The sequence below is a fragment of the Meriones unguiculatus genome, chromosome 15, assembly GCF_030254825.1.
Source record: "Meriones unguiculatus strain TT.TT164.6M chromosome 15, Bangor_MerUng_6.1, whole genome shotgun sequence".
NCBI classification, from domain to species: domain Eukaryota; kingdom Metazoa; phylum Chordata; class Mammalia; order Rodentia; family Muridae; genus Meriones; species Meriones unguiculatus.
In genome coordinates, this window is record NC_083362.1 from 47,650,472 (window position 1) to 47,676,416 (window position 25,945).

The window sequence follows — 25,945 nt, forward strand, 5'->3', positions numbered from 1 at the left end:
GTGCATTTTCAAGAGCTGTTGAATAAGCTAACTTAATTACAGAGTGAGAGATAGCTAAGTTAGGTGGCCACTTAGGGCTTCCTGGTAGTGATGGTACTGACTGTATTAGTTCCTTTACACCACTTACATCTCTGCTACTACATACCCACAGGAACAACTTAAAGAGGGGGATTTGGGGACTTGCAGGACGACTCCGTGGATTTGCTGCATAAAGATGGGATTCCGATCTCCAGAGCTCGCAGAAATGGCAGGTGGATATGGTAACCTGATGTAGTTCTAGCACCCTGAAGGTGGAGAGAGGATTGCTAGAGCAAACTGGTTAGCAAGCTGGTCCTATCATTAAGCTCTGTGTTCAAGGAGAGAACCATCTCAATGAATAAAGTGGAAAGGATCGAGGAATACTGCCAGCATCAGCCTTAGTCCTATACGTACATATACACATATTAAAAAAAAAAAAAAGACATTTTAATTTCAGCTAATAATTTGAGAGACCACAGCACAGGATGGCAAAAATGCTTGTCAGTCTATTCAGTTGTTGGCAAACAGGAATCAGAACACGCATAGGCATATAACCCTAGGATCTATATCCCAGCGAGTTCCTCCTGTAAGACACTCTCCTAAAGGGTAGACAGCCCTCCTAAAGGAGTGCTGCTGTGACAGCTTGGAAGAGTGAAGATACTATAGAGACACTTTGTGGCTATCAGACTATTGAAACAGTGGACCTCAAGAAACTGGATTACAGGGGCTGGAGAGATGGCTCAGTGGTGAAGAGCACTGAATACTCTTGCAGAAGACCCGAGTTCAATCCCCAGCACCCACATGGCAGCTACAACTGTCTACAACTCCTGTTTCAGGGGATCCACCACCTTCACACAGATATATATGCAGTCAAAACACCAATGTACATAAAACTAAAAAAAAAGAAAGAAATTGGATTACCCACTGTCACTGTCTCTGTCCCTCTCTATTTATCTTATTTATTTATGTTAGTGTTTTGAGACAGGGTTTCTTTGTGTAGCCTTTTCTGTCCTGAGTAGTAGACTACTCACAGCGATCTCCCTTCTTCTGCCTCCCTGGGTGCTGGGATTAAAGGCGTGCTTCACCTTGCCTATCTTTCTTGAGATATCTTATTGTGTAGCTCTGGCTGGCCTGGAACTTGTGCAGACGGAAGACCCAGCTGGCTTTACACTTAGAGAGATTTACCTGCCTTTGTTCCCCAGTGCTAGAATTGAAATCTTGTGCCAGTACACCTGGTCTCTCTCATTCCTGCCAGTTGTATGGTGGGAGAAGAAAAAGGCTGAAGCCTGGTACCTGTCTGTGATACCTGAGGGAGAAATTGTCTCCTGGAAAGAAATTTCATATAACAAGCTAACAACTCATCAGACCATTTTGCAGGATGAGGCTGGAGCCCAGACAGTAATGGGGGGTGTGTGCATCCCTTGACTGGCATTGCTAACATTGACATATCCCAGTTATATAAAAGAACCAGCATAATGTAATATGATAATTGGATTTCTAATGGCACTTGTTAGTGCCCTTATGGAGAAGAATGGCTTCTGAAGGGCTTTTGCAATCACAAAGTTTCTTAAGATTGTTTTTATTTTGTAGTTGAAAATATTGTTTATTTTTATATCACAGAGGTTAACTATGTTTACAAGTAAGTGGGAAATCAATATTTAATATGAGGAAATGGTTTATTATTGGTGATTTGAAGTTATTCTGTAACAATTGTTTTATTGCATTACCATAGGGGATGTGTTTCTGGTTTTTGTTTTTTTGTTTTTTGAAGCAGAGCCTCTCTCTGTATCCTCAGATGTTTTGGAACTCACTATGTGGACCAGGCTGACATTTAACTCACAGAGATATGCCTGCCTCTGCCTCAGGGTGCTGTGCTGGGATTAATGTTCATTCAGCACTATGTCCAGACTGCTGTAGTGGCTTTAGCTGGTGGTGGTTTTGTGTGTAAGAACAATGACAGTGTGTGAAGGTATTCTGGTTGTAGAGACCACAAGTTGCTCAGTTATCACTTACTGGGTGGAAGCTGCTAACATTCCTACAGTTTATAGAGCACAGCCAGAACAAAGAGTTCTCTTATCAGGTTAATAGGTATAAAAAAATTGAGCATGTAAGCCACAGCTTTACTTACTCTTTTCCCACTTCTTCTCTCCCTCCCTCCCTAACCCTTTTTTCTGTGTGTGATGTGTGCTTGATTGCTTGATTGTGTGTGTGCACTGTGTGTATGTGGAGGTCAGGGGTCAACCTTGGACGTCTTCAGTTACTCTTCACTGTATTTCTGTCTTTCCTTTTCTTTCTCTTTCTTTCTCTTCCTCTCTCTCTCTCTCTCTCTCTCTCTCTCTCTCTCTCTCTCTCTCTCTCTTTTAAGATTTATTTATGCACACCAGAAAAGGGAATCAGATTCCATTACAGATGGTTGTGAGCCACCATGTGGTTGTTAGGAATTGAACTCAGGACCTCTGGAAGAGCACTCAGTGCTCTTACTTAACTGCTGAGCTATCTCTATACCCCTCTCCACTGTATTTTGTTTGTTTGTTTGTTTGTTTGTTTTTGAGACAGGGTCTCTAACTAAACCTAGAACTCATTGATTGAGCGAATGCCTGACCAGTCAGTGAGCTCTGGGGAATCCTAACTCAAGTCTTATGCTTATGTGGTAGTCAGTTTACTGAGCCATCTCCCCAGAGCTGCGTTTATTATTTTTTCTGTAGTGTTTATCATTGAATTCATGGCATAAGTTTTTTAATTATAGTGTTTTGCTTGCTGTATGTCTGTGTGAGGAAGTCAGAAATTGGAGTTACACACAGTCGTGAGCTACCATGTGGGTGCTGGGGATTGAACCCTGGTCCTCTGGAAGAGTAGCCAGTGCTCTTAACTGCTATCTCTCAATCCCAACAGATCTGATTTTTTAATTTTCCTTATTTACTTGTTTGTTTATTTTTTGTTTTCAAGACAGGATTTCTCTGTGTAGACCTGGCTGTCCTGGAACTCGCTATGTGAACCAGGCTGGCCTTAGACTCACAGAGCTCTGCCTGCCTCTACCCCCTTCCCCCCCCAGTACTGGGAGGACAGCCTGATTTTTTAATTTTTTTAAGCTTAAATAATAAAATAACTTTCTTTAATCTACATTTAAGCTTCAAGGCTTGACTTGGCCTTATTCCATAGTCACCTAAGCCTGAAAATATTGTAGCCATCTGCTTGCTAGTAAAGATAGCAATCAACCTAAAGGATAGTGAAGAAGTTAGCAATTGAAAAAATAGAATCCACCTGGGCACTGTGCCACATGCCTGTAATCCCAGCACTCGGGAGGCAGAGGCAGGCAGATCGCTGTGAGTTCAAGGCCAGCCTGGTCTACAAAGCAAGTCCAGGACAGCCAAGGCTACACTAAAAAAGAAAGAAAGAAAAAGAAAAAGTAGAATTGTAAAAAAAAAAAAAAAAAATAAAGCTAGAGTCTTTGAACAGTCCTATGACTGATGTCTTTCCTAAATCTGTTAACATCCTGTGTCCTAATGGAGAGACTGGTCTTTTCAGTAAGGCAGGAAAGTTGGCTGTCAAGTGCTGTTGTTTCTACTAATGATCATGAATAGTACTTTTGTATTTTAGAGTCACTTTCTAGGCTAGATTGATGATTATCTTTTCTTTTTTTTAATATGAATTTTGTATGTTTTACTTAAGAAATGTTTTTTAAAGAACTGGAGAGAAGGTTCAGTGACTAAGAACACTGGTTGCTCTTCCAGAGGACTTAGGTTCTATTCTTAGCATCCACATAGTGACGTACATCCATTTGTGACTCTTATTTCCAGGGATTTTACTGTCTTCTGGCCTCTGTGGGCACCAGGCACACATGAGGTAAACTACAACATACACATAAAATAAAATAAATGTAAACAAAACAAAACAAAAAACAATCCAAATATTCTTTAGGAGACATGCAGAAATTGTAACTAGACTAAAGTTGTGTCTCGTTTTCTTAAGAAAATGGTATTGATGCTGGACCTCAGACAATGTGCTTAATGAAGACTACTCAACAGTTTTATCTGTTTCCTATGTCTCCAGCGCCTTTAAGACTGCGGCCATTTTCCACGAGGAAAATGTACAAACAATTGAAGACTTTACATTTAGAATTTTAGTAAAGGGCTCTTCATTTGAAGCAGTCCTAGTTGTGGTGGTCATAGGAGAGCAGAGGACATTACTGATCTTCTGCAGCATCTGGCGGGAAGAGCTGAGATGTTTTCTGTAGTGACATTCTTCTGATTGGAACTACAACCTCGGGCCTGCGTTTTCTATCCAGAGTGTAGGGCATCCTCTACATTTTCTACATATAAAATTATGATTATTAATTAATACCACAATACAATGTTGATCACTATCATATATAGTGATAACACCATTATATTATTTCTTTCAAGAAGGATAACTGAAATTTTACCAAGTTCTGAATTTGATTTATTTTCTGAAGAAAAGTAGAATAGGGTTGATGATACATATTGCAAGCATTAAGACAGAATATAACTTATTCAGTTGTTTTTCTCTTTTGTCTCCTTCCTTTTTCCTTCCTCCCTTCCTCCCTCCCTCCCTCCCCCTCTCTGTTTTTAAAGGGTTTCTCTGTTAGCTTTGGCAACCTGGACTCACTTTGTAGACCAGACTGGCCTCAAACTCAGAGATCCTCCTGCCTCTGCTTCCCAACTGCTGGGATTACAGGTGTGCCACCTTGTCTATCACTCTCCACCTTTTTTTTTTTTTGAGACAGGACCTCAAACTGAACCTAATTGGCTAGAAACTCACTAAGGTTCTCATGTCTCCATGTCCCAGCAGTGGGAGTGTGGGTATGTTAACATGCCCAAATTTTTACACGGGTGCTAAAGGTCTGAGCCAGAGTCCTTATGCTCTATAGCCAATACTTTGCTTGTTGAGCCATATCCTCAATCCTCATTTCATTTTTACATTATCATTAGTTGATAGGTTTTCACTTTTCAACATTATGAATAATGTTGTTATTAATGGCCATGTACAAGTTTTTGTTGGGTCTATTTCTAGGAGTAGAATTGCTGGCCTATATATTTGAAGTCCTAAGTTCTTTTTATATAGTGGACACCAGTCCCCTAATAGGACTCTCCTACCCCCATTCTGTGAATTGTCTTTATTTTCTGGTTGGTGTACTTTTGAAGCACAGAAATTATAGATTTTGATAAAGTATAGTTTTTCTTTTCCTTCCTTCCTTCCTTCCTTCCTTCCTTCCTTCCTTCCTTCCTTCCTTCCTTCCTTCTTTCTTTCTTTCTTCCTTCCTTCCTTTTCTGTGTGTGTGTGTATGTATGTGTTTTCAAGACAGGGTTTCTCTGTGTAGCCCTATCTGTTCTAGAGCTCAATCTGTAGACTAGGCTGGCTTTGAACTCATAGATCTGCTTGACTCTGCCTCCTGAGCGGGACTGAAAGCATGTGCTGCCGCCACCATCACCTGGCAAGGAAATATTTTAATTTTACCTGTACTGTGCCTTTCCTGCAGTAGTTACAATATTGTTTCATAATCCAGGGTCACAAAGATGTGCTAGACTTATGCTTATCTTTGGGTTATTTTTAGTTATTTTTTGTTAATGATTTGAAACTAGGAGGCTTCAACTTTAGTGTTTTGTGCATGATTATCCAGTTACAACACTGTTTGTTAGAAAGGCTAATTTTTTCCTCATTAAATTGTCTTGGCATTGGCTTAAGGATAAGTTCACCAGGCTGCACATCGTGATGCATGTCTCTTACCTAGCACTGAGGAGGCTGAGGCATGACAACTGTAAACAATATCATACTATCCTCATTTGATTTGTAGTAGATTTTGAAATCAGGGTGTATAAATCATGCTTTTTTTTTTTTTTTCCAGATTAGTTGTTCTGGATGCTTTGAATATAAATATAAACTTTAAAAACCAGTTACTTATTTTTGCAAAAAGGCAACTACTGTTTGATAGGAATTACATTGAATAAGCAGATAAGTTTTGAGGATTTTAGCCACTCAGAGCATTGTCCTGACATTTTATGCAAATGAAATGTCTGCTGAGAGCTTTGTTTTTAATAGTTTTCACTGGACGTCTTGCACTTACTACTGTTGCACTGGTAAAGGAAGAAATATAGTTGGCTTTTATATATTGATCATATGTTCTGGAACATTGCTGAAAGCATTTATTAGCCCTGATTTATTTTTAAAAAATGAATTGCTTAGGAATTTATTCCTAAGGAATAAAAATAGATTCCTTAGGAATTGTTATGTACAGGACCATGTCACCTGCAATTAAATGTCTTTGCTTCTTCCTTTCCAAATTTGGTCTCTTCTGCTTTTTGTCTTTAGTTATTGCTGGCTTTCTTAATACAGGTTCATTAGAATTGAAGGAGCTAACATCTTTTTTGTCTTTTCCCACGATTGAATGTGGTATTATTTACAGGTTTTCATTGGTGTACTTTCTCAGATTTAGAAGTCACTTTCTGTTCCATACTTGATGAACCTCTTAATCATCAAATTTTTGCATAATCTTTAAAAGTTATTTATATATTTAATGTGTATATGTGTGCCGGAATGTATGAATGTGTACCACATGTGTTCATGAGTTATGGAGGTCAGAAGAGGCATTGGGTCCCCTGGAACTATAGTTATAGGTGGTTGTGAGCCACCATGTGTGTGCTGGGAATTAAACCCAGGTCTTCTGCAAGGACTTTTGAGCCATCTCTCCACTCCAAATGGTTGTATATTTTTTATATCAAATCAACATTGAATAGTATTTATATTTTTCCCACATAGAAAACAAAAATGGTAATTTTTCAGTGTCTTCTTTTTTCATTTTTTCTGTTTTCAACCAAACATTATTTATTCCCAACAAGTATATTTTTTTGAAATTCAAAACACTATTTGAAGACATTTAAGGTGTTTTATTTTGCATTTCCTAAGGAATGTTATTATATCAGTAGGGCATATTTCTGTATATTCTAAAATTTACTCCTCTTTTAAGAGTAGCTTATAAGAATGGTTATCTGTGGGCTGAGGAGATGGATGGATCATTTGGGTAAACTGTTTTTTGTGTAGGCAGGAGGACCTGAGTTAAAAATCACCAACACTCGTGTAAAAGGCGGTGTGATAACCCTAGCACTGGGGGAAGGCATCGACAGGGCATCCCCAGAGCTTGCTGCCTAGCTAACCCAGCTGAAATGGCAAGTGTGAGGTGAGGCGAGTCCGAGCCTGTGTCAGTAATATAGAGAACAGTAGAGGAGGCACCTACCATACACACTCCTCCAACACAGTGACTGTCCATTGCTGTGTGGGTGGAAGTACTGAGTCATCCAAAGTCTTCCTGCACACGTATTTTTATACATCATTACTTGTCTGTTTCTACCTCTAGGATACAAGCCCTTTTCAGGGAACAGCACTGTCTTGCTTATGCCGCATCCCCAGGGTTAGATTACTGCGGCCACATAATAGGCACTAAATACTTGACTCTAATGGCCGTTATGCCAGTCCCAGGATAGAAGCCTCTTAGAGGCCTGGGATGGTCTTATCTGCTTATGTATAGTTTAGTTGTTGCTTTGTTGTTGTTTTGTTTTGTTTTCTGATTGTTTCTTTTGTTTCTTTCTTTTTTTTTTCTGTTTGAGAGAGCTGAGATTAACTGATTTTTAGGCAAATTGAGGTATGTGTTTGTGCATGTGCTTTTAGTTGCTTTAGGAATCTGTGTAGAGAAAGAGTTAAAGTAACAGGCCTAGGACTGCAGTTCTTAGAAAGCCCTGCACTCCAAGTTGGCCATTGGCTGGCTGGCATATGGGAATTTGTGTTTGGGAGTGTGCCCACTGATGGACACGGCAGATGTCCAGGCAGGAAGTGCACCTGCAAGGAGATGAGAATGAAAACTTGGTTCAGATTGACTTCATTAACCTGGTTCAGATTCCGGGGAGTCTAATGCCAGGTGCTTTTTCCAGACAAAATCATTTAAATTCCAGGTGCATGAAAAGCTTAAAGTGTGATTACTTTGAAACTCCTTTACAGAGTACATGGGGCCATGAGGGTGAGCTCTATAGCTAAAAGGCTTAGAGTCCAGAGGTCAGCAGGCCATATAATACCTGTGATTTTTTCCCCTAAGGATAGGTTCTATTAACTCTGGGAGCTAAAGATAAGTCTAGGGAGAGACTAGGGACTCTAGGGAGAGTCCGGGATAATCATTCTGCGGAATTCCAGTGAGTTCTGCCTCCATAGCTAAAGGTGGGTGAGGTCTGCCTCTAAAGCTAAAAGGAGTGAGGTCTGCCTCCACAAGGAGCAAAAAGGTCACCAGGTCAAGATGCAGCTATTTTATTTTCTCTTCCTCATTGAGGAGCCGGCCCTGCATTAGTAACAGTTGCCCTGGATGTCTGTGGGTGCAAGGACCTTTGTGCTCACAACACTCCCACCATTCCCTAACTGGTAAGAGTAGTTTTCTATACTTGTATTGATTGTACAAATAGTATAGTTTATGTTAACCATCTCCTTTTCTTTTGTGAATCTGGAATTTTGGTACCAGACTAAAAATGCTTACTTGACCAAGCTTATTCAGTAAAACTTGGGACACTTGTCCTTAGACAACACAGTGTGTTTCAGAATTCAACAGTAGGGGAGACTAAGCATGGGCTCTTTGATGCTATGAAGGCTTAGGGAAACCTGGACCTTGTTTTCCTTCAGACTTAGGCTCTTATAGTTTTCCTCTTGTTAATTTTGGTTTGAGTTATTTTGCTGTGACAAATTAATAGCTCTGAGTATGACTGTGCTGAGTCCTGTGAATCTCAGGAGTCCTTAGCCAGTACTCAAGAAAATGCCAATGAGTTAATCTTCTGATGATTTTAATCTCCCGGTATGCTCTTAATTTGAAGTTATGACAGTGCTTAGCAGAGTAACAGTTACATATCTGTATGTACGTGGCTCTGTGGAGCACTCCCCTGTGTGCAGGGTCCTGGGTCCATTTCTCAGTATTGCATAAAGGAGGGCGTAATTAATACACTTAAAAAATATTTGCTTTACAAGATGATTAATTATAACATTGGAAAATAAGACTCATCTTTGTTGGGTTTAGTATAAAAAATTAAAAATTTTGAGTTTATACTAAACGGGGGGAGGGCATTTTTGTTAAAATAATGTATTCATGGGGTTGGAAAATAGCTCAGGAGCTAAGAGTATTTGATGTTCCTGCCGAGGCCCAGGCTCAGTTCCCAGCATCTACATGGTGGTTCACAACCATTTGTAACTCCAGTGCCAAAGAATCTGAGGCCCTCTTTTGGCCTCCAAGGGTACCAAGCATGCAGGAAAAACATGGATACACAGAAAAAAGAAAAATAAACAAATCTTTAAAAGAATATACTTGTGGGATTGAGGAGATGACTCAGTTTACAAAATGCTTGCCATGTAAGATCCTGAATTTAGATCCCTAGTACTTATTTAAAAAAAAAAAAAGAGTAATTTTAGTGCTGAGGACATAATGTCATGTGGCTCCCTGGATTCTGGCTAGCTAGCCTTTTCTTCTTTGTGAGCTCTAGGTTCTGAGACCCTTTTTCACGAAATAAAGTGGACAATGATCAAAGGGGACATCCAACAACTTCTAGTGTGCATGCACATACACAAGATAGGGAAAAAGATGCTCTTTTCTGCACATGTTTTATAGCAGGACTATCCCTGGAGTGCTGCTTGAAGCCATAGTTCTGTTTGTCCTTAGGCATTTGTGTTCTGGGAAAAGGATATTGTTGCTTCAGTTACTCAGTTATTTGCCCCATGCTTGCAAGGTTTCTGTTCTGTTTATTTTAGATAGTTCATTTTGACACTTAGATAAACAGAAGCCAAGCACATAAGCATACCCAGAATTAGTCCCTGAACTTTGTTCCAGGGCAGAGATAAGATACTTAGACTTCTCCAGCACAGATAAATATATTACAACTACTGGAGATGAGTGTTGTAGGCTTTAGGATTGTTTAGACAGAGAATGGCAATGAAGATTTAAAATTCTATTTGCTAAGCTGGGTGTTGTGACTCATTCTGGTACTGCCTGCTTTCAGGCTTAGAGCAGGAACTGTGATTTCAAGACCAGCCTGGGCTACATAGTATGTTCCAGGCCAGCCTGAGCTTCAAAGGGTACTGCATTTCAGGGAAATTTATATTCATTCATAGTAAATTTAACAGATGTTTAGGATAGTAATCATTTCTTTTTAACATTCTGTCTTATTAAAACAGCTTCATTTTTATTTGCAGTCTCTAAACCGAAGTTCTTGTTCTTTTTATCCTCCATCTTTATCTGCCTACAAGTAAACTGTAATGTTTATATTATATTTATATTATATAATATATTATATTATATTTACAGTTATAAAACGGTAATGTTTTTGCTTTCTAAATTTTCCCAGTATATAAATTGACTGTTTCTGAATTCTGAAAAAGTTTTGTAGAATTAATTAGAAAAAATATTTCTCTGTAATTACATATAATTTCTAGAATTTTAGATTTATGGATAACAGACTTTGGAGACAGAAAAGGTATAGGCTATTCTCAAAATGTTAGACTAAATAAGGTCTCCTATTGATAAACCCAACATTGTTTTTATTTGTCTCTGTAGAAATCCTTCTTTTCCCTTCTTGCTTTAAGTCTTACTCATTGACTGAGTAAATCTGTCCTTTACGTTCCTTTTTGTGGATGGATGCCTGTTTATTAAGCATTCTGCCAGCTACACCAGACAGCTCATGCCTACATTTCTTCTTTTGTCTACTTTTAGTTATTTGTCAAATTTACCTGTATTCTCATTTATAATTGTGGCAAACATGTATTCCTATTTATGTCTGTTAAGTAAAAACGGTAAAAAATATGTATCATGAAAGATGGAGCAGCATTTAGAATTCTGTTTTAATCTGTGTTTGGATGTGTTGCCCAATCTGGTCTTGAATTCTTGGGCTCTTGAATTCTTGCTCTGTTTTGAGCTTTCTAAGAACTGTGGGTCTGAGGGCATCTTCTATCCTATATGACTAGAAGTTTTAGAAGTTGATTTTGAATTTGAGGATTAATGGAAATTAAATAAAAATTTAAAAATACAGTGTTTAAACTTTTGGGCTCTAGAGTATCCATGCCATTAAGAAACAATTTTAGGGCAGGCAGTGGTAGAGCTCACCTTTGATCCCAGCAAGAGGGAGGCAGAAGTAGTTGGGTCTCTGTGAGTTTGAGGCCAGCCTGGTCTACAGAGGGAGTTCCAGGACAGCCAACGCTACACATAGAAACCCTGTCTTGAAAAACCAAAAACCAAACAAAATGAAAAAATTTTTTAGCAAGGCATCGTGGTACATGCCTTTAATCCTAGCACTTGGGAGACTGGCTTGTTGATTTGTGTAAGTTTGAGACCAGCCTGGTGTACGTGCTGATTTTAGAAACCATATAGGTATGGGAAATTATCTTCTTCAGATATAATTTTCTTTTCTTTTGTTATTTTCTTTATCTGAAAAAGACCATACTTTTACAATTAATTTTAGCAATTAATTAAAAAAATAGCATCCAAAATGGTGGGTTTAATTATGGCATTATACATTATATATATATATATATATATATATAATATTACATATTATATATATTATGTTATATATATATAATACTACTTTCAGATTATTTTTTATTGAAAAGATACCATTGAGTATCAAAAAGTACAATAAAAAGATATTACTCAGATACATGACATTTATTTTTAAAAACTGAAGAAAAACATATATGCATTTATAGTTAGATCGGTGTTCCCACATTAGAGAAAGGAAAAGAAGTTAAGCTTTGCCTCTGAAAATTTAGTGACTAATGTGCTACACAGTTTCTCTCTCATACACAAACACTCTCTCTCTCTCTCTCTCTCTCTCTCTCTTTCTTTCTCTCTTAGGATTAAAAAAAGAATGCCCTTGTCTTGTTTTTTATTTTAGTGGAAATGGTTTGAGTTTTTACTAATTAGTATAATTAATGTTGGCTGTTTGCCATATATATCTTCGAAGTTTTTTTTTTTGTTGTTGTTGTTTTTGTTTTTTTATATCCCTGGTCTTTTCAGGGCTTTTGTAAAGGGGTTTTGGATATTGTCAGAACTCTTTTACATCTGGTGAGGTCAAACTATGACTTTTTTCCTTGAGGCCATTGCTTATCACGTATATCGACTTACCTGTGCTGAACCATCCCTGCCTCTCTGCCATGAAGCCAACTTGCTCATGGTAGATGATCTTTTTGGTGTGTTCTTCAATTCTGTTTATAGATATTTTATTGATAACTTTTGATCTATGTTTAGCAGGGAAGTTGGTCAGTATTTTTTCTTTTTTGTTATGTCTTTATAAAAAGAGTTTGGTAGTGTTCCTTCCATTCGTGTTCTGTGGAATAGTTTGAGAAGCTTTAGAAGCCATTGCTGTGGAGCTGCTAATTCTTGGAGGAGTCATGTTGCCCTGAGTTTTCATGTTTTTGTTTTTTGTTTTAGGACTTGAACATCTGGGGTTAGGTCATTGGTCGGGTTTGTTGTTGTTAGGCTTTAATCCCCTAATTTTTTCAGCAGAACTGCTTGTAGTGTGCAGAAGGAACTGGATTGTTAGGTTGAGGTGCCTTTCTCTGCTAGAATGGTGTCTAGCTTAGGTCTCAGTACTCCCTCTGAGCAGAACTGACCATCTAAACAATAATTTTCCATTTATTCCAGTTTCAGCTCCCATTGCATTCCTTCTCTGGCTCCCAGATGCCTTAGAAATGCTGTTTGATCTGCAAATTGGTTTTCCTTTTTGAGCTTTTACCAGTCTCTGATAACATGAACCTCCCTTCATTAGTGTGCTGGTCTTGCATGTAAGACAGGAAGGGACTCATTTGGAGTCTGCAGTCTCATTCTCTGAGCAACTACTATAGGTTTAAACAGAAGTTTATTCCTGATGTTCTTTCTTCTTAAAATGTAATGTTTATTTGAAGGGAGCAGTTGTGCCACTATTCCAGTAGCACTGACTTCTAGCTCATTTTTCTAAATTGATTTAGAAGTATGTATATGTAATATCTATACATAAAACCAATTTAGAAAAAATACATATATTGCTTTTTAGTTGGTTTTGGTCAATATCTTCTAGAAGATTCCAAAGTAGTTTAAAAGTATATACATCAAGCCATTATTTCTCTTTCAACAATTATTGTCTGGTTTGGTTTATCTGAATAAGCCATATTACAAAGATGTGATAACTGCAACTCTATATTCTTACTTGTAAACATTCTGTTTGCTTACCCAGCACTTTGAAAGTACTTTGCATAGCAATAAATGTGGCAGGTATATTTATATAAATTGGCTGGACAGTTGTTAAGCTCTGTCATTCCTTTTCTAGACTTTGTTGTATTCAGAAACATTATTTTAATGAATAATATGCATTGCTAAAATGCTCCTGAGTTATACTATTCTATTTCTGTATACCTCAAATGAGGAACTGACCCAGAAGGTCATTAGAAATTATTGGTATTTTTATTGATTTTCTTTGGTACTTAAACATTTTAGGAAAGTCTATTTTAAGAAACTAAATAAAGATTAGATGTTGCTTTTTGATAAGTGTTTACTTCTTTGGTATTTTCACAGTGTTCGTTGTAATTGTTAACCAATGAGTTAGATGACAATGCTCTATTGGAATCAGTTAAATCACATGATATTTATGAAGAAAGATAAGTTGGCATTAAATTATATTAGGTTGTGCCTTAAATATGAGGAGCTATTGAACACTTCTTAATCTAGCTAGTTTAAGAAATATAAAATTTTCTTTTTTAAAGTTTTCTTTTTGCTCAGAATTCTTAGGTTTTTTGTTTTGTTTACTCATTTAAAAATAATTTATTTAATATTATTTTATGAGCATTTGTGTTTTACCTGCATTTATGTCTGAGGGTGTCAGATCTTGATGTTCCAGACAATTGTGCGCAGCCATGTGGGTGCTGGGACTTGAACCCAGTCCTCTGGAAGAACCATCAGTGCTCTTAAACACTGAGCCATCTCTCCAGCCCCTGCTTGTTCTTATTTATTTATCATTTATTTATTTATTTATTTGTTTGTTTGTTTGTTTGTTTGTTTATTTTAAGGCAGGCTCTGTATGGAACTAGCTATTTAGACCAGGCTGGCCTCAAACTCAGAGATTCACCTACCTCTGTCTCCCAAGTGCTGAGATTAAAGTCATGTAACACCATGCCTGGCCTATTTGTTTGTTTTAAAGGTTGTTTTAGAACATAGTATTCCTCCTTCTTCTTCTCCTCCTCCTACTCCTTCTCTTTCTTGTTTTTTTCTTCCTCCTCCTCCTTTTTCTCCTTCTTCTTCGAGATAGGGTTTTACCTTGTAGCTCTGGCTATCCTGGAAGTCACTCTGTAGACCAGGCTGGCCTGGAACTTACAGAGATCTGCCTGCCTCTGCCTCCCTAGTGTTGCGTTGCCAAAGATGGTATTTCTTTTTTTGAACAGCAAAAATATTTAATAGTAGAAAGAGTGATAGGAGTTATAGGAGTAAAAGAAGACTGTCTTAGGAAACATTTTTTAAAAATTTCTTCTTGCTTAGATGTAAAAATTAATGTGTAAAAGGAAGTTGCTGGAGGTGTGGACAGTGAGGTGGTTCAGTAGTTAAAAGCAAGTGTACTACTCTTCCAGAGGATCCAAGTTCAATTCCCAGCAACCTTGTCAGGCTGCTCACAATCACTTGTAACTCCAGCTACAGTAGCATCCAACTCCTCTGTCCTCTGTGTGCACCTGTACCCATGTGCACATGCCCACACACACCACACATAAACACACAAAAATAAATCTTGAAAAAGGTAAATATAAAATTAAAAATTTATTAATAATTAAATTTGAAGGATTTAGTAGGAAGATTTATAACCTTACTCAAATTACATTATTATAAATGAAGCCTTGGAGATTATCGTGATTAGTAGTATTATCATAGTCACATCAATTTATCTTGTGTTGTTTTTTCTGTTTTCAGCTTCCCAGAATCAAGAGCGGCTGTGCGCATTTAAAGATCCATACCAGCAAGACCTGGGGATAGGTGAGAGTCGAATCTCTCATGAGAATGGAACAATCTTGTGCTCCAAAGGGAGCACATGTTATGGTCTGTGGGAGAAGTCAAGAGGGGACATCAATCTTGTGAAACAAGGCAAGTAATAGTTGTTGTTGTTTTTTAACATTCTTTTTTTTTTTCTTCAAGATTGATTGATTTATTTATTACTTATACAGTATTCTCCTGCATGTGTGCCTGTGCACCAGAACAGAAGAGGGGACTAGATTTCACTATAGATGGTTATGAGCCGCCATGTGGTTGCTGGCAATTGAACTCAGGACCTTTGGAAGAACAGCCAGTGCTCTTAACCTCTGAGCCATCTCTCCAGCCCCCCCCCTTTTTTTAGCTTGAAATTGCTTTGTGTTTCCTTCTTTTGGGTGCTGAGAATCAAATACAGAGCGTCATGCACATAGACAAGCTCTCTGCCACAGGGCTTGTATTCTCAGCATTGTTTTCATGCAGTTGGAGCTTATCTAGGAAAGACGTGTAGGTAGATTAAAATCCTATCCAGAAAAATATTAAATAAGATAAACACATACATGTGTGTCTGTATTCACCCACAAGCTCCAAATTTGTAAAAGAAATTTTACTTTTAGTGTAACTTGTTTGTATAATTGATTGACTGACTAAGGTAAGACCATACTATGTAGACCAGGCTGGCCTGGAACTCACAGAGATCTACATTTCTTTGCCTGCCAAGTGCTGAGAGAGAGAGAGAGACTAAAGGCATGATCCACAAAGCCTTGCCTTTTAGTGTATTTTAATTACATCTTTCTCTTTATAAGTTAATATATGTGAAGGAAGTTTGGGGGGCGGGGGTAAACCAAGAACCGGAAAGCTATTCAGAAAAGCCACAGTCTACATCTCAGTCCTCTTAAAAGAGTATTATTTTTATATTGATTTGTTTCCTTTAGGTATATTTTGCATGTGCTTTAATGTGTACCAATCTTCTTTGAGAATTAGGATAATGGTATATCCATGCTTTTTCCCCCATGGTATTGTAAATAATTTCTGGAGACACTTGAACCTCAGCACCTGATTTTACTATGTATGTGTTTATATTAAGTTTACTTGTATGCTTTGGATACTATGTTATTTAAAGTTTTCACTGACAGACAGTGAAAAACTTTGAACACATGTAAAAGTTCTATCTGAATGTTTATTTATTTATTTTTCTTATTTTTTAAAGTAGATTCTCTAATGTAGAATTAATGGATCATAAAATGTATGATTATTTTAAAGACTTTACATTAGATTGCTATATGTTTTTCCAGAATTATTATCATACAGACATTTATTACAGAATCATATGAGAGTTATGTTTGCATATCATTATTTTAAAAAAATAGGACAACTTAAATCTAAAATAGTGGTACTTTACTGTGTCTTTAATAATTCTTACAGTAATGGTTCAGTTAATCATAACTATGTTGTTGGTTGTTTTTTCCCCCCATGAAATGTCATTTGAATCTGTGACCAGTTTTATTCAGGTTTTTTTATGACTTATATATCACTTAGTTTTATATTACTGCAATTATTTCATAGTTTTTTGTTTTACTTACTGTATTGTTTCCAAACTTACTTTAATATTGATTTGTAGGATGTTGGTCTCACATTGGTGATCCCCAAGAGTGTCACTATGAAGAATGCGTAGTAACTACCACCCCACCCTCAATTCAGAATGGAACATACCGTTTCTGCTGCTGTAGTACAGATTTATGTAATGTCAACTTCACTGAGAATTTTCCACCTCCTGATACAACACCACTTAGTAAGTATTTACAGTAACTTCTTTAATAATTCCTTGTTCTAGAAGTTTTCAAATTATAAAACAGATAAACATTCAAGGTTAATAGAAGTGAGAGGAAGAGTTCCAGCGTTGTAAAATTTTATCAAAGATCTCCAGTGTGATTTTTCCCAGCACAAGCAAAACATCAGTATATCACTTAAATCTGAATCAAGATACAGTTTTTCTTTTGTCCGGCATGGTAGTGTGTGCTTGTAATCCCCGAACTCCAGAGGCTGAGGCAGTAGGATTGCAAGTTCAAAGCCAACCTGAGCAACCTGTTATGTACTTGGCCAATGTGAATTACATAACAAGAGCATGTCTCAACAAACAAACACCCAAAACTGGGGGCTGGAGAGATGGCTCAGAGGTGTACTGAGTTCAATTCCCAGCAACCACATGGTGGCTCATAACCATCTATAGTGAGATCTGGTGCCCTCTTCTGGTGTACAGGCACACATGCAGACAAAACGCTGTATAAATAGATAATAATTAAAATTTAAAACAAACAAAAGCTGTCTTAAGGAAGGGAATTTGGTGATACTAAAAAATAAAAATAAAAAATACAAACTGGGTGTGATGGCTGCATCCTGGCACTTGGTAGGTCAAACCAGATCTCTGTGAGTTTGAGGCCAACCTGGCTTACATAGCAAGTTCTAGGCCAGCCAGGGCTATACAGTGAGAGCCTGTCTGAAAAACAAAACAATAATAGCAAAAAAATGAATTAAAAGGAAATGAAAAGTATAGCTGTAGTTTGGCCTGTGCCTGTAGTCCCACTTATTCTGGAGGCCAAGGGAGGAGGGTCATTTGAGGTCATGTGTTCAAGTTTAGTGTGGGAAATCAAGTAGCAGATGACAGTCACCATGGCAGCACATTGCCTTTAAGCCCAGCACTCAGAACCAGATGCAGGTGGATCTATGTGAATTTTGAGTCTAGCTTTGTCTGCATAGCAAGTTCTAGGCCAGCCAGAACTCCATGGTGAAACCCTGTCTCAAATGAAAACTAAAATCCAAAATAAAACAAAAAGCCAACCAAATAAAATGAACATTAGCAACAGAATCCTTCATAGTGGATATACATGTAACTATTGAATAGAGGGAGAAAATAAGACCAAGTAATTGAAACTTGCAATACATGTTATTGATGTAGACTTGGGACTTAAAAATAGCCATACATGCATTACATGTATTATATGTATGTGTATGTAGTCATATATAATATATATGCATATAGTTAATGTATATAAAAATTTATTCATATGTATTGTGGTTTGAATGAGCCTGGCCCCATGGGCTTACATGTTTGTGTGTTTGGTTTCCAGTTGGTGGAACAATCTGGGAAGGATTAGGAGGTGTGGCTTTGTTGGAGGAGGTGTGTCATGGGGGGTGGGTTTTGAGGTTTCAAAATCCCACACCATTCCTAGTTAGCCTTCTCTCTTTGCCTCATGCTTGTGTCTGTATCAGATGTAAGCTCTCAGCCTGCCTGTTTCCATGCTCCCCACCATGATGGTCCCCAGTAAACTTTTCTTTTATAAGTTACCTTGGTCTGATGTCTTTTCACAGCAATAGAAAAGTAACAACGGAGTGGGTTATTTCTGTGACAGGCCTGTCCATGCTAATTTTTTGGAGAAATGTGTTAGACTTTGGATGAGGAGAATGTTTGAATGCTATAAGTGTGGCCATACTAGTAGGAACTTGGAAGACTGTGGTTCTGAGAGTAATATGGGCTCTGGAGAACCAACTCAGCAGGTTTCAGAGGGCAACAATATAGCAACTAGGCTAGAGTCTGTTCTTGTGATATTTTGGCAAAGAATGTGGCTGCTTTTTGCTCTTGTCCTAAGAATCTATCTGAAGCTAAATTGAAGAGTTTGGGACTACTTTCATTGGCAAAGGAGATTTCAAGACAGCCTAATATTGACTCTGTTGTGTTATTAGTGATCACTGTTATTCATATCTACGATGAAAATAAGTGAGCCGTGCAAAAAGAACCAAATAGGAAAAGTCCTAAGAAATGATCTGTTCCTAAAGAGAAACAATAAATCAAAACATATACAAATGCAATTCAGGGAGGGACCCAGGTTCAGTATCAAGCTGGCTGCAGAAGTAGGCAGCTACTATCAAAGGTTCTGGGTTTAGAGTCACAAAGGATACCAGAAGTAAAGGGATTATAGAATCTTCCTCTCAGTTAAGGAAAGCCACTGAGGCCAGGCATATGGCATGTATGTCATTTCATGGAGTCTCAGAGAGGCCATGGAATGAAGCTGTGAAAGTGAAACCTGGATTGTGTTTGTGAGGCCAGAGCCATGGGTTACATGTGAAGGAGAGATGCAGGCAAAATGGAACCAGCCCTAGACAGAGAAATATGTTACATTTAGCAAAGCTGTAAAACTGAGAGCCATGTAAGTCCTCTGTCTTAAGATTTGTGGTTAGAGCTGGGCGTGGTAGCACTCGCCTGTAATCCCAGCACTCAGGGAGGTGGAGGCAGGAGGATCTCTGTGAGTTCCAGGTCAGCCTGGTCTACAAATTGAGTCCAGGACAGCCAAGGCTACATAGAGAAACCTTGTCTCGGAAAAAAAAAAAAAAAGGAAAAAAAAAAAAAGCCTCCCTGCCCCCCAAAATGCCCCAAACAAAATACAAAAAACAAAAAAGATATGGAGTTATAGGATTTGGAGTCTGCCCTGCTAGGTTTGGGTCTTGCTTTTGTCCAGTACTTCCTCACTGTGCCCCCATTCCTTCCTTTTGGAATGATAATACATAGTTAATGTCATTTTATATTGAAAGTATTTCATTTGCAGGGCTGGAGAGATGGCTCAGTGGTTAAGAGCGTTGTTGCTCTTCCAAAGGACCAGGGTTCAATTCCCAGCACCCACATGGCAGCTCACAACTGTTTCTAATGCCCATTCCAAGGGATCTGACACTAAACGCACATAAACATTAAATAAATTATAAAAAGTATTTAATTTGCTATTTGATTTTACAAGGGGTTGCAATTAAGAAATTGCCTTGAATATCAGAACATACTTTGGACTTCCATTAAACGGTTTTGAGATAGAAGATTATGGGGACTTTTTAAGTTGAAGAAAGTGCATTTTGCATTATTATTGTGTGGCCATAATATGGTCAGGGAGTGGAATGTGTGGTTTGAATGAGAATGGCTCTTACGTTTGAATGCTTGGTTTTTAGTTGGTGTAACTAGGAAGGACTAAGAGATGAAGTGTTATTGGAGGAGGTGTGTCATGGGTGGTCTGTACGATTCCAAAAGCCCACCCCTTCCCAGTTAGCTCTCCCTTGGCCCTGTGCTTGTGGATCAGATGGAAGCTGTCAGCTACTGCTCTCTCGTGCCATGCTTGCCTGCCTGCTGCCATGCTTCCCACCACAATGACCATGGACTAGCCATGTGAAACTGTAAGCAAGCCCCCAGTAAACTCTTTTATAAGTTGCCTTCCTTGGTCATGGAGTCTTTTCAAAGCAATAGAAAAGTAACTAAGGCATATACATATTCCTCTATTTCTTCCTTTTTCTTTTTGCTTTGCAATACTAGCTCAAACTCTGAACCTCAGGCTAAAGGAGAAAGCTCTCTACACTTAGGCTGTATTTCTTCATGAAAAAAGGAAAAAAAAAAGCAGAAGTATTCCAATAGTAATAAGCATGCATTATGCCTAGCTCTTAGTCTGTAATAGTGTTCTCTACTAAAAGAAATTATTGCTCTTTGAGAAAATACTTATTCTAGAATAGGAACAAAATGAGGCCAGGCCTGACCTGAAATACTTTATGCTAGAAAATAATCAGTACCCAAAAATGTGATGGAGACTCACCTTAAAGATGCAGAAGCCATGTCCCTTGCGGGCTGTAGCGCTGAGTGAGCTAGCTGAGGCAGAGCTGGTGGGCTGACCAACTCAGCTGCCACCCAGGCCCAGATCCAGCGCTATGAGCTGGCCCACCCCAACATCTACCTCATCTGTGAACTGCTGCAGTGGGTGAGGGGCCTGGTCCTGAGGATCCAAAGCTGCAGGATCTCCAGGGCACACGGTAGCAACAGGCTATCCAAGAGGAGCCCCAGTGAGGATCCAGATCGATAGTGTAGCAAAAGCCAGAGGCCTAGAGTCAACCAGTGACTCATTGTAATGAACATTTGCAAGTGAAGATATATGGGCAAAAGTGAGACACACTGTGACATACTACAGTTTCTACAACAAGATTTTTTTTTTTTTTCCCTTTTGGGGGAAGGTTGCAAACGTGGAGGGGTGATACAAAGGGAAAAGGAGATGAGTGGGATTGGGGGTATATGGTGTGAAATTCACAAAGAATAAAAAGCTGAATGAATTAAAAAATAAAAAGATCCAGGAGCCAGTTTTGTAGAACCCCCTACTAGCCTAAACTAGGGCAGTTTGAGTGCACAAATAACTAAGTATAATAATGAATTGTAAACCTTTTGAAGGAAATGAAACTCATGAGTAATATGTCAAGTGCTAACTGATAAATACAGGAGTGTTGGAATTGGCCAGTGATCATTCAACTTCTATCACACAGGACAGGAAGGAGCTATCAAAGAGGATCATAAATCTCTGAGAGCAGTTTCAATGAGGAGCCCGGACATTTGTGTGGTTTTAAAGTGTCTCCAACTTAATTGTGAAGGGAAAATTAGTAATTAGGATTTGGGACATAGCTTAATGGGGTAGATTACTTGCCTATTGGATTATAATAAGAAAGAAGAGAGGGAGGAAGAAAGTAGAGGAGGGGGAGGAGAGAGAGAGGGAGAGAAACCAATTCAGGGTGGATACCACAGTCACTGTTCTGTTGCAACTCTTATTTTAAAAGAAAGCTTTTAATTGGGGCTTGCTTACAGTTACACAGGTTTGGTCCAGTATCATCATGGTGGTTAGCAACGCACATACATGGCATTGGGGCAGTAGCTGAGAGCTATATCCTGATCATCCTGAGTGGCAAGTATCAGGAGAGCCAGACTGGGCCTGGTGTAGGCTTTTGAAACCTCAACCCCATGCCCTCCAACAAGGCCACACCTGTATGTGCTTATGGATTTCCATTCTTACTCAGACCACCGCAGTGCCTGTGGTGGTAGATGCCTATATTTCCACCCTTAGGGAAGTTAAGGGGGAGAATCCGAATTTAGCCAGTTTGAAGCCAGCTTGAGCCACATAAGATCCTGTTCCAGGAGAGTGGCAGAATTAAAAAGTAGTAATTGTAAGTGAAGAAATTAGAAAAGTACCTTGTCCAAGTCATCAAAATTACCATGTTAATGAATGGCAAATGAACATTGTGATACAAAGAAATGGGTACAGCATCATTGTATTTCAGCCATGAGTTCATAACCTGAATCCAGTCATGACAAAACATCAGACAAACTCCAAATTAGGAGAGCTCGTGTTACAAAAGGGGTGGGGACTCGTTTGTTTGTTTGTTTTTACTTTTTAGATTTACCCATTTTATTTTTTGTATGGGTGGAGGTTGTTTGTCTGTTTGTTTGTTTATTAGTTATACAGTATTCTGTCTACATACGAGAAGAGGGCACCAGATCACATTATATATGATTGTGAGCCACCATGTGGTTGCTGGGAATTGAACTCAGGACCTTTGGAAGAGCAGACAATGCTCTTAACCTCTGAGCCATCTCTCTAGCCCTTGTATGATGTTTTGCCTACATGTATGTGTGTACACCACAAGCATGCCTGGAGAAGAGGTCAGAAGAAGAACTGGAATTTTGGCTGGTTACAATCCGTCATGTAGGTACTGAGAACTGAACCCAGGTAATCTACAAGAGCAGCAAGTGCTCTTACGTACTGAGCCAACTTTCCAAACTTAAAATGTTAGTGTCCTATAAGACCAAGTGAAGCTGGAGAAGGAGGCTGATAAAGAAGGCATAAGCACCTTACTGTGCTTGTTGTACAAACATGAAGACCTGAGTTTGGATCCCCAGCATCAACATAAAAGCCAGAGGTAGTGAAATGCATGTATTATTCCAAAATTTAAAGACAGGGAGGTAAGGAGGCAGAGCCGTATCCCAGGGATCACCAAATACGTGCGCTTCAGGTTCAGTGAAGAGACTCTGCCTCAGAAAGTAAACGAGGAAGTGAAAAGGGAAGAGATCTGATTCAACATCAGACCAATCTGTGGCCTCAACACTCACAAACGCACAAACACATCCACTGTAGCTGGAGCTCCAGGAGAGCTAATGCCTCTGGCCGCTGTAGGCATTTGCACTTATGAACACACACAGTTTTTAAGTGATTGAATTTATATTTATAGTATTTATTTACCTTGTTATACCTTTAAGAAATTTTCAGGTATCTGTAAATTCATAGTTTGAAAGAAGCATATATAGGGCTGGAGAGATGGCTCAGAGGTTAGGAGCATTGGCTGCTCTTCAAAAGGTCCTGAGTTCAAATCTTAGCAATCACATGGTGGCTCATAACCATCTATAATGAGATCTTGTCTTTTTTTCTGGTATGCATGCACACAGGCAGGCAGAACATTGTACAAATAATAAATGAATCTTTTTTTTAAAGAAAGAAGCGTATTTAATTATTATAATTTTTAGAAACTTATTATTAGAGCATTTTCATGATAAGCTATCTGGAATTGCTATAATTACCCTCCCTAACTATATGAACAAGATAATTAAGTCAGTAGAAAAGCAGGCAAAAAAACTTTACACATATATTTAATTAAATAAAATTAATTCATTCTGTTGAACCTTGGCAGTTCTTGTGTGAATATCAGGATATAAACGTAGAATTCTTTTACTTTCATTATTTTTTACTTTGAAGTTGGGCCAAACAATGAGAAACAAAGATTGAATTGCATCTAAACCCAGGTTTAGGAAATAACATTGTAATTTTATTCTGTGTTAAGATTAAAAATTATAATTTCTTGCATCTGGCAGCAAATGTCTTCATCTCACACCAAGCTAGATAAGCAAGACTGCAGTTGAGAAGCCAGTACTGGCAAGGGGCTACACGTCAGCTTTGAGATACTACAATTTTATAATGCCTCAGTTTTCAGTGTTTCTGTAAGGGCATTAATTAAAAGGAAAATGGGAAATGAGGATGGCTCAAGAAACAGTATACATTTTCTATTTATTAAAAGTAAAAAGGAGAACAAAAAGTTGCATGCATATTTTAGGAAAATGATTACTTTAAATTAAGAATGGGGCTTGTGATATGGTTCAGCAGTTAAGAACACTGACTTCTCTTCCTGAGATCCTGAGTTCAATTCCCAGTAACCACATGTCTGCTTACAACCATCTGTAATGGGATCTCTTGGCATTCCACTCCCTGGCACCCATAGGTTTGTAGCTATATTGTACATAATGCAAGATGCATTTATTCCGACTTCAAAAGTCCCCATAATCTGTTGCAGTATCAGCACTGTTTAAAAGTCCAAAGTCTCTTCAGAGACTCATGGCAATCTCTTAAGTGTAATGCCTGTAAAATCAAAACGAAAAAGCAGATCACATACTTCCAACATACAATGGCACAGGATATACATTACCGTTCCAAAAGGGAGAAAAAGGAGCATAGTGAGAAAACACTAGACCAAAGCAATACTGAAAACCAGCAGGGCAAACTCCAGACTCTGCCCCTTCATAACTGATGGCAAACAAACACTCTTGAGATCTCCAGCTCCTTTCAGCTTTATGACTGTAACACATTTTTTCTCCCAGGCTGCTTCCACTCCCTGTTAGCAGCTTTTCCTCAGCAGGTATCTCATGGTTCTCACATTTCTAACATCTTGGGGGCTCCAAGCAATCCAGGCTTCACCTTCACAGCTTCACACAATGGTCTCTCTGGGCTTCCATGCAGGGACACCCCTGCCACACACCTGGCCTCAGTGGTTCTCTTTAGTCACAGAGGGAGAGTCCATAACCCCTCAGTTCTACCCCTGACTCGAAAGCCTGAGCCATGTTGCCAAAGCTACCAAGTTCTGGAACATGGCCTACTCATTCTGATACATTTTCAGCAGCTTTCTGTTTTTGATGGTTTTCTTCACTGCCAGTCTTGACATCTGAAATTCCTTCTGCCTGCCCCTGTCTCGTGAGTGCTGGGATTAAAGGCATGCATGGTTGCACCTAGCTCTGCACTTTTCTTTAATTCCTTTACACAAATTGGAAGCTTACCTGGGTAGGGCTTTCTTGCCCCGAGGTTACCACTTCCTTTATTCCTTTTAGCATTATGCTTTCCTTTAATCTGTTTATCTCCTCAAACACATGACTTAGCTCCTTTACATTCCCTAGTGCCCCTATTCTCCTCAAACTGTACATTTTGTATTGTTTCTTGCTCAGCTTGCTCCCTTTCATTATAGATCTGCATAACCTTGGCCAGTAACAACTAAGCAGTCAGTCATAGGCTGTCTAGAAAGTTCCTCTGCCAAAGCTGCTAATCCATAACTTAAGTTTAGCCTCAGACAGATTTTTTTTGAACAAGGGCAGAAAGCAGCCACATTCTTTGTCAGAGTTATCACAAGATCAATCTCTTGGCCACATACTAATTTTATTCTCCTCTGATGCCTCTTGAACTGGGCCACCATCATTCAAATCACCACCATTGTCTTCCATGTTCCTGCTAGGAGGGTGGATTAAGCCCCACTTAAAGCAGTCAGTCTCAAAAATCTACTTAGAGATGGCTCAGCAATAACTAGTCATTTAACACATCACTGATGCTCATATTTAAAAAATAAGAAGAAAATCTGAGCACCATGATGCTCGCCTGTAATCACAGCACTCAGGGAGGCAGAGGCAGGCAGATCTCTATGAGTTCAAGGCCAGCCTGGTCTACAATGCCAGGACAGCCAAGACTACACAGAGAAACCCTGTCTCAGAAAATCAAAACCAACCAACCAAACAAACAAAAAAGAAACATAAAGACCATCCCTAAGGAAATTATTTGTAGACAAAAACTTGAGATGTTTTTATAATCTTTGATTCATGCTTCAGAACAAATACCAGCAAGAATTTAAGCATCATAAGTTCCTTGGGAGAGTCAATAACTAAGTTTTATTTTGATAATAAATGATTGTTATACTTTAAGACTATAATAAGGTGAACTTAAAGAAATTTTTTTTTTCATTTTTTTTAAGACAGTGTAGCCTTGG

General features: G+C 38.6%; 1 protein-coding gene across 1 annotated transcript in view; it reads left to right on the plus strand.

Moving 5' to 3' along the window:
* Nucleotides 1-25,945, plus strand: part of Bmpr2 (bone morphogenetic protein receptor type 2) — a 125,914-nt gene that overhangs the window by 40,217 nt on the left and 59,752 nt on the right. The window contains exons 2-3 of the mRNA XM_021654371.2: nucleotides 14,978-15,148; nucleotides 16,653-16,823. Of these exons, the coding sequence (XP_021510046.1) occupies nucleotides 14,978-15,148; nucleotides 16,653-16,823 (342 nt within the window). The remainder of the gene's footprint in view (nucleotides 1-14,977; nucleotides 15,149-16,652; nucleotides 16,824-25,945) is intronic.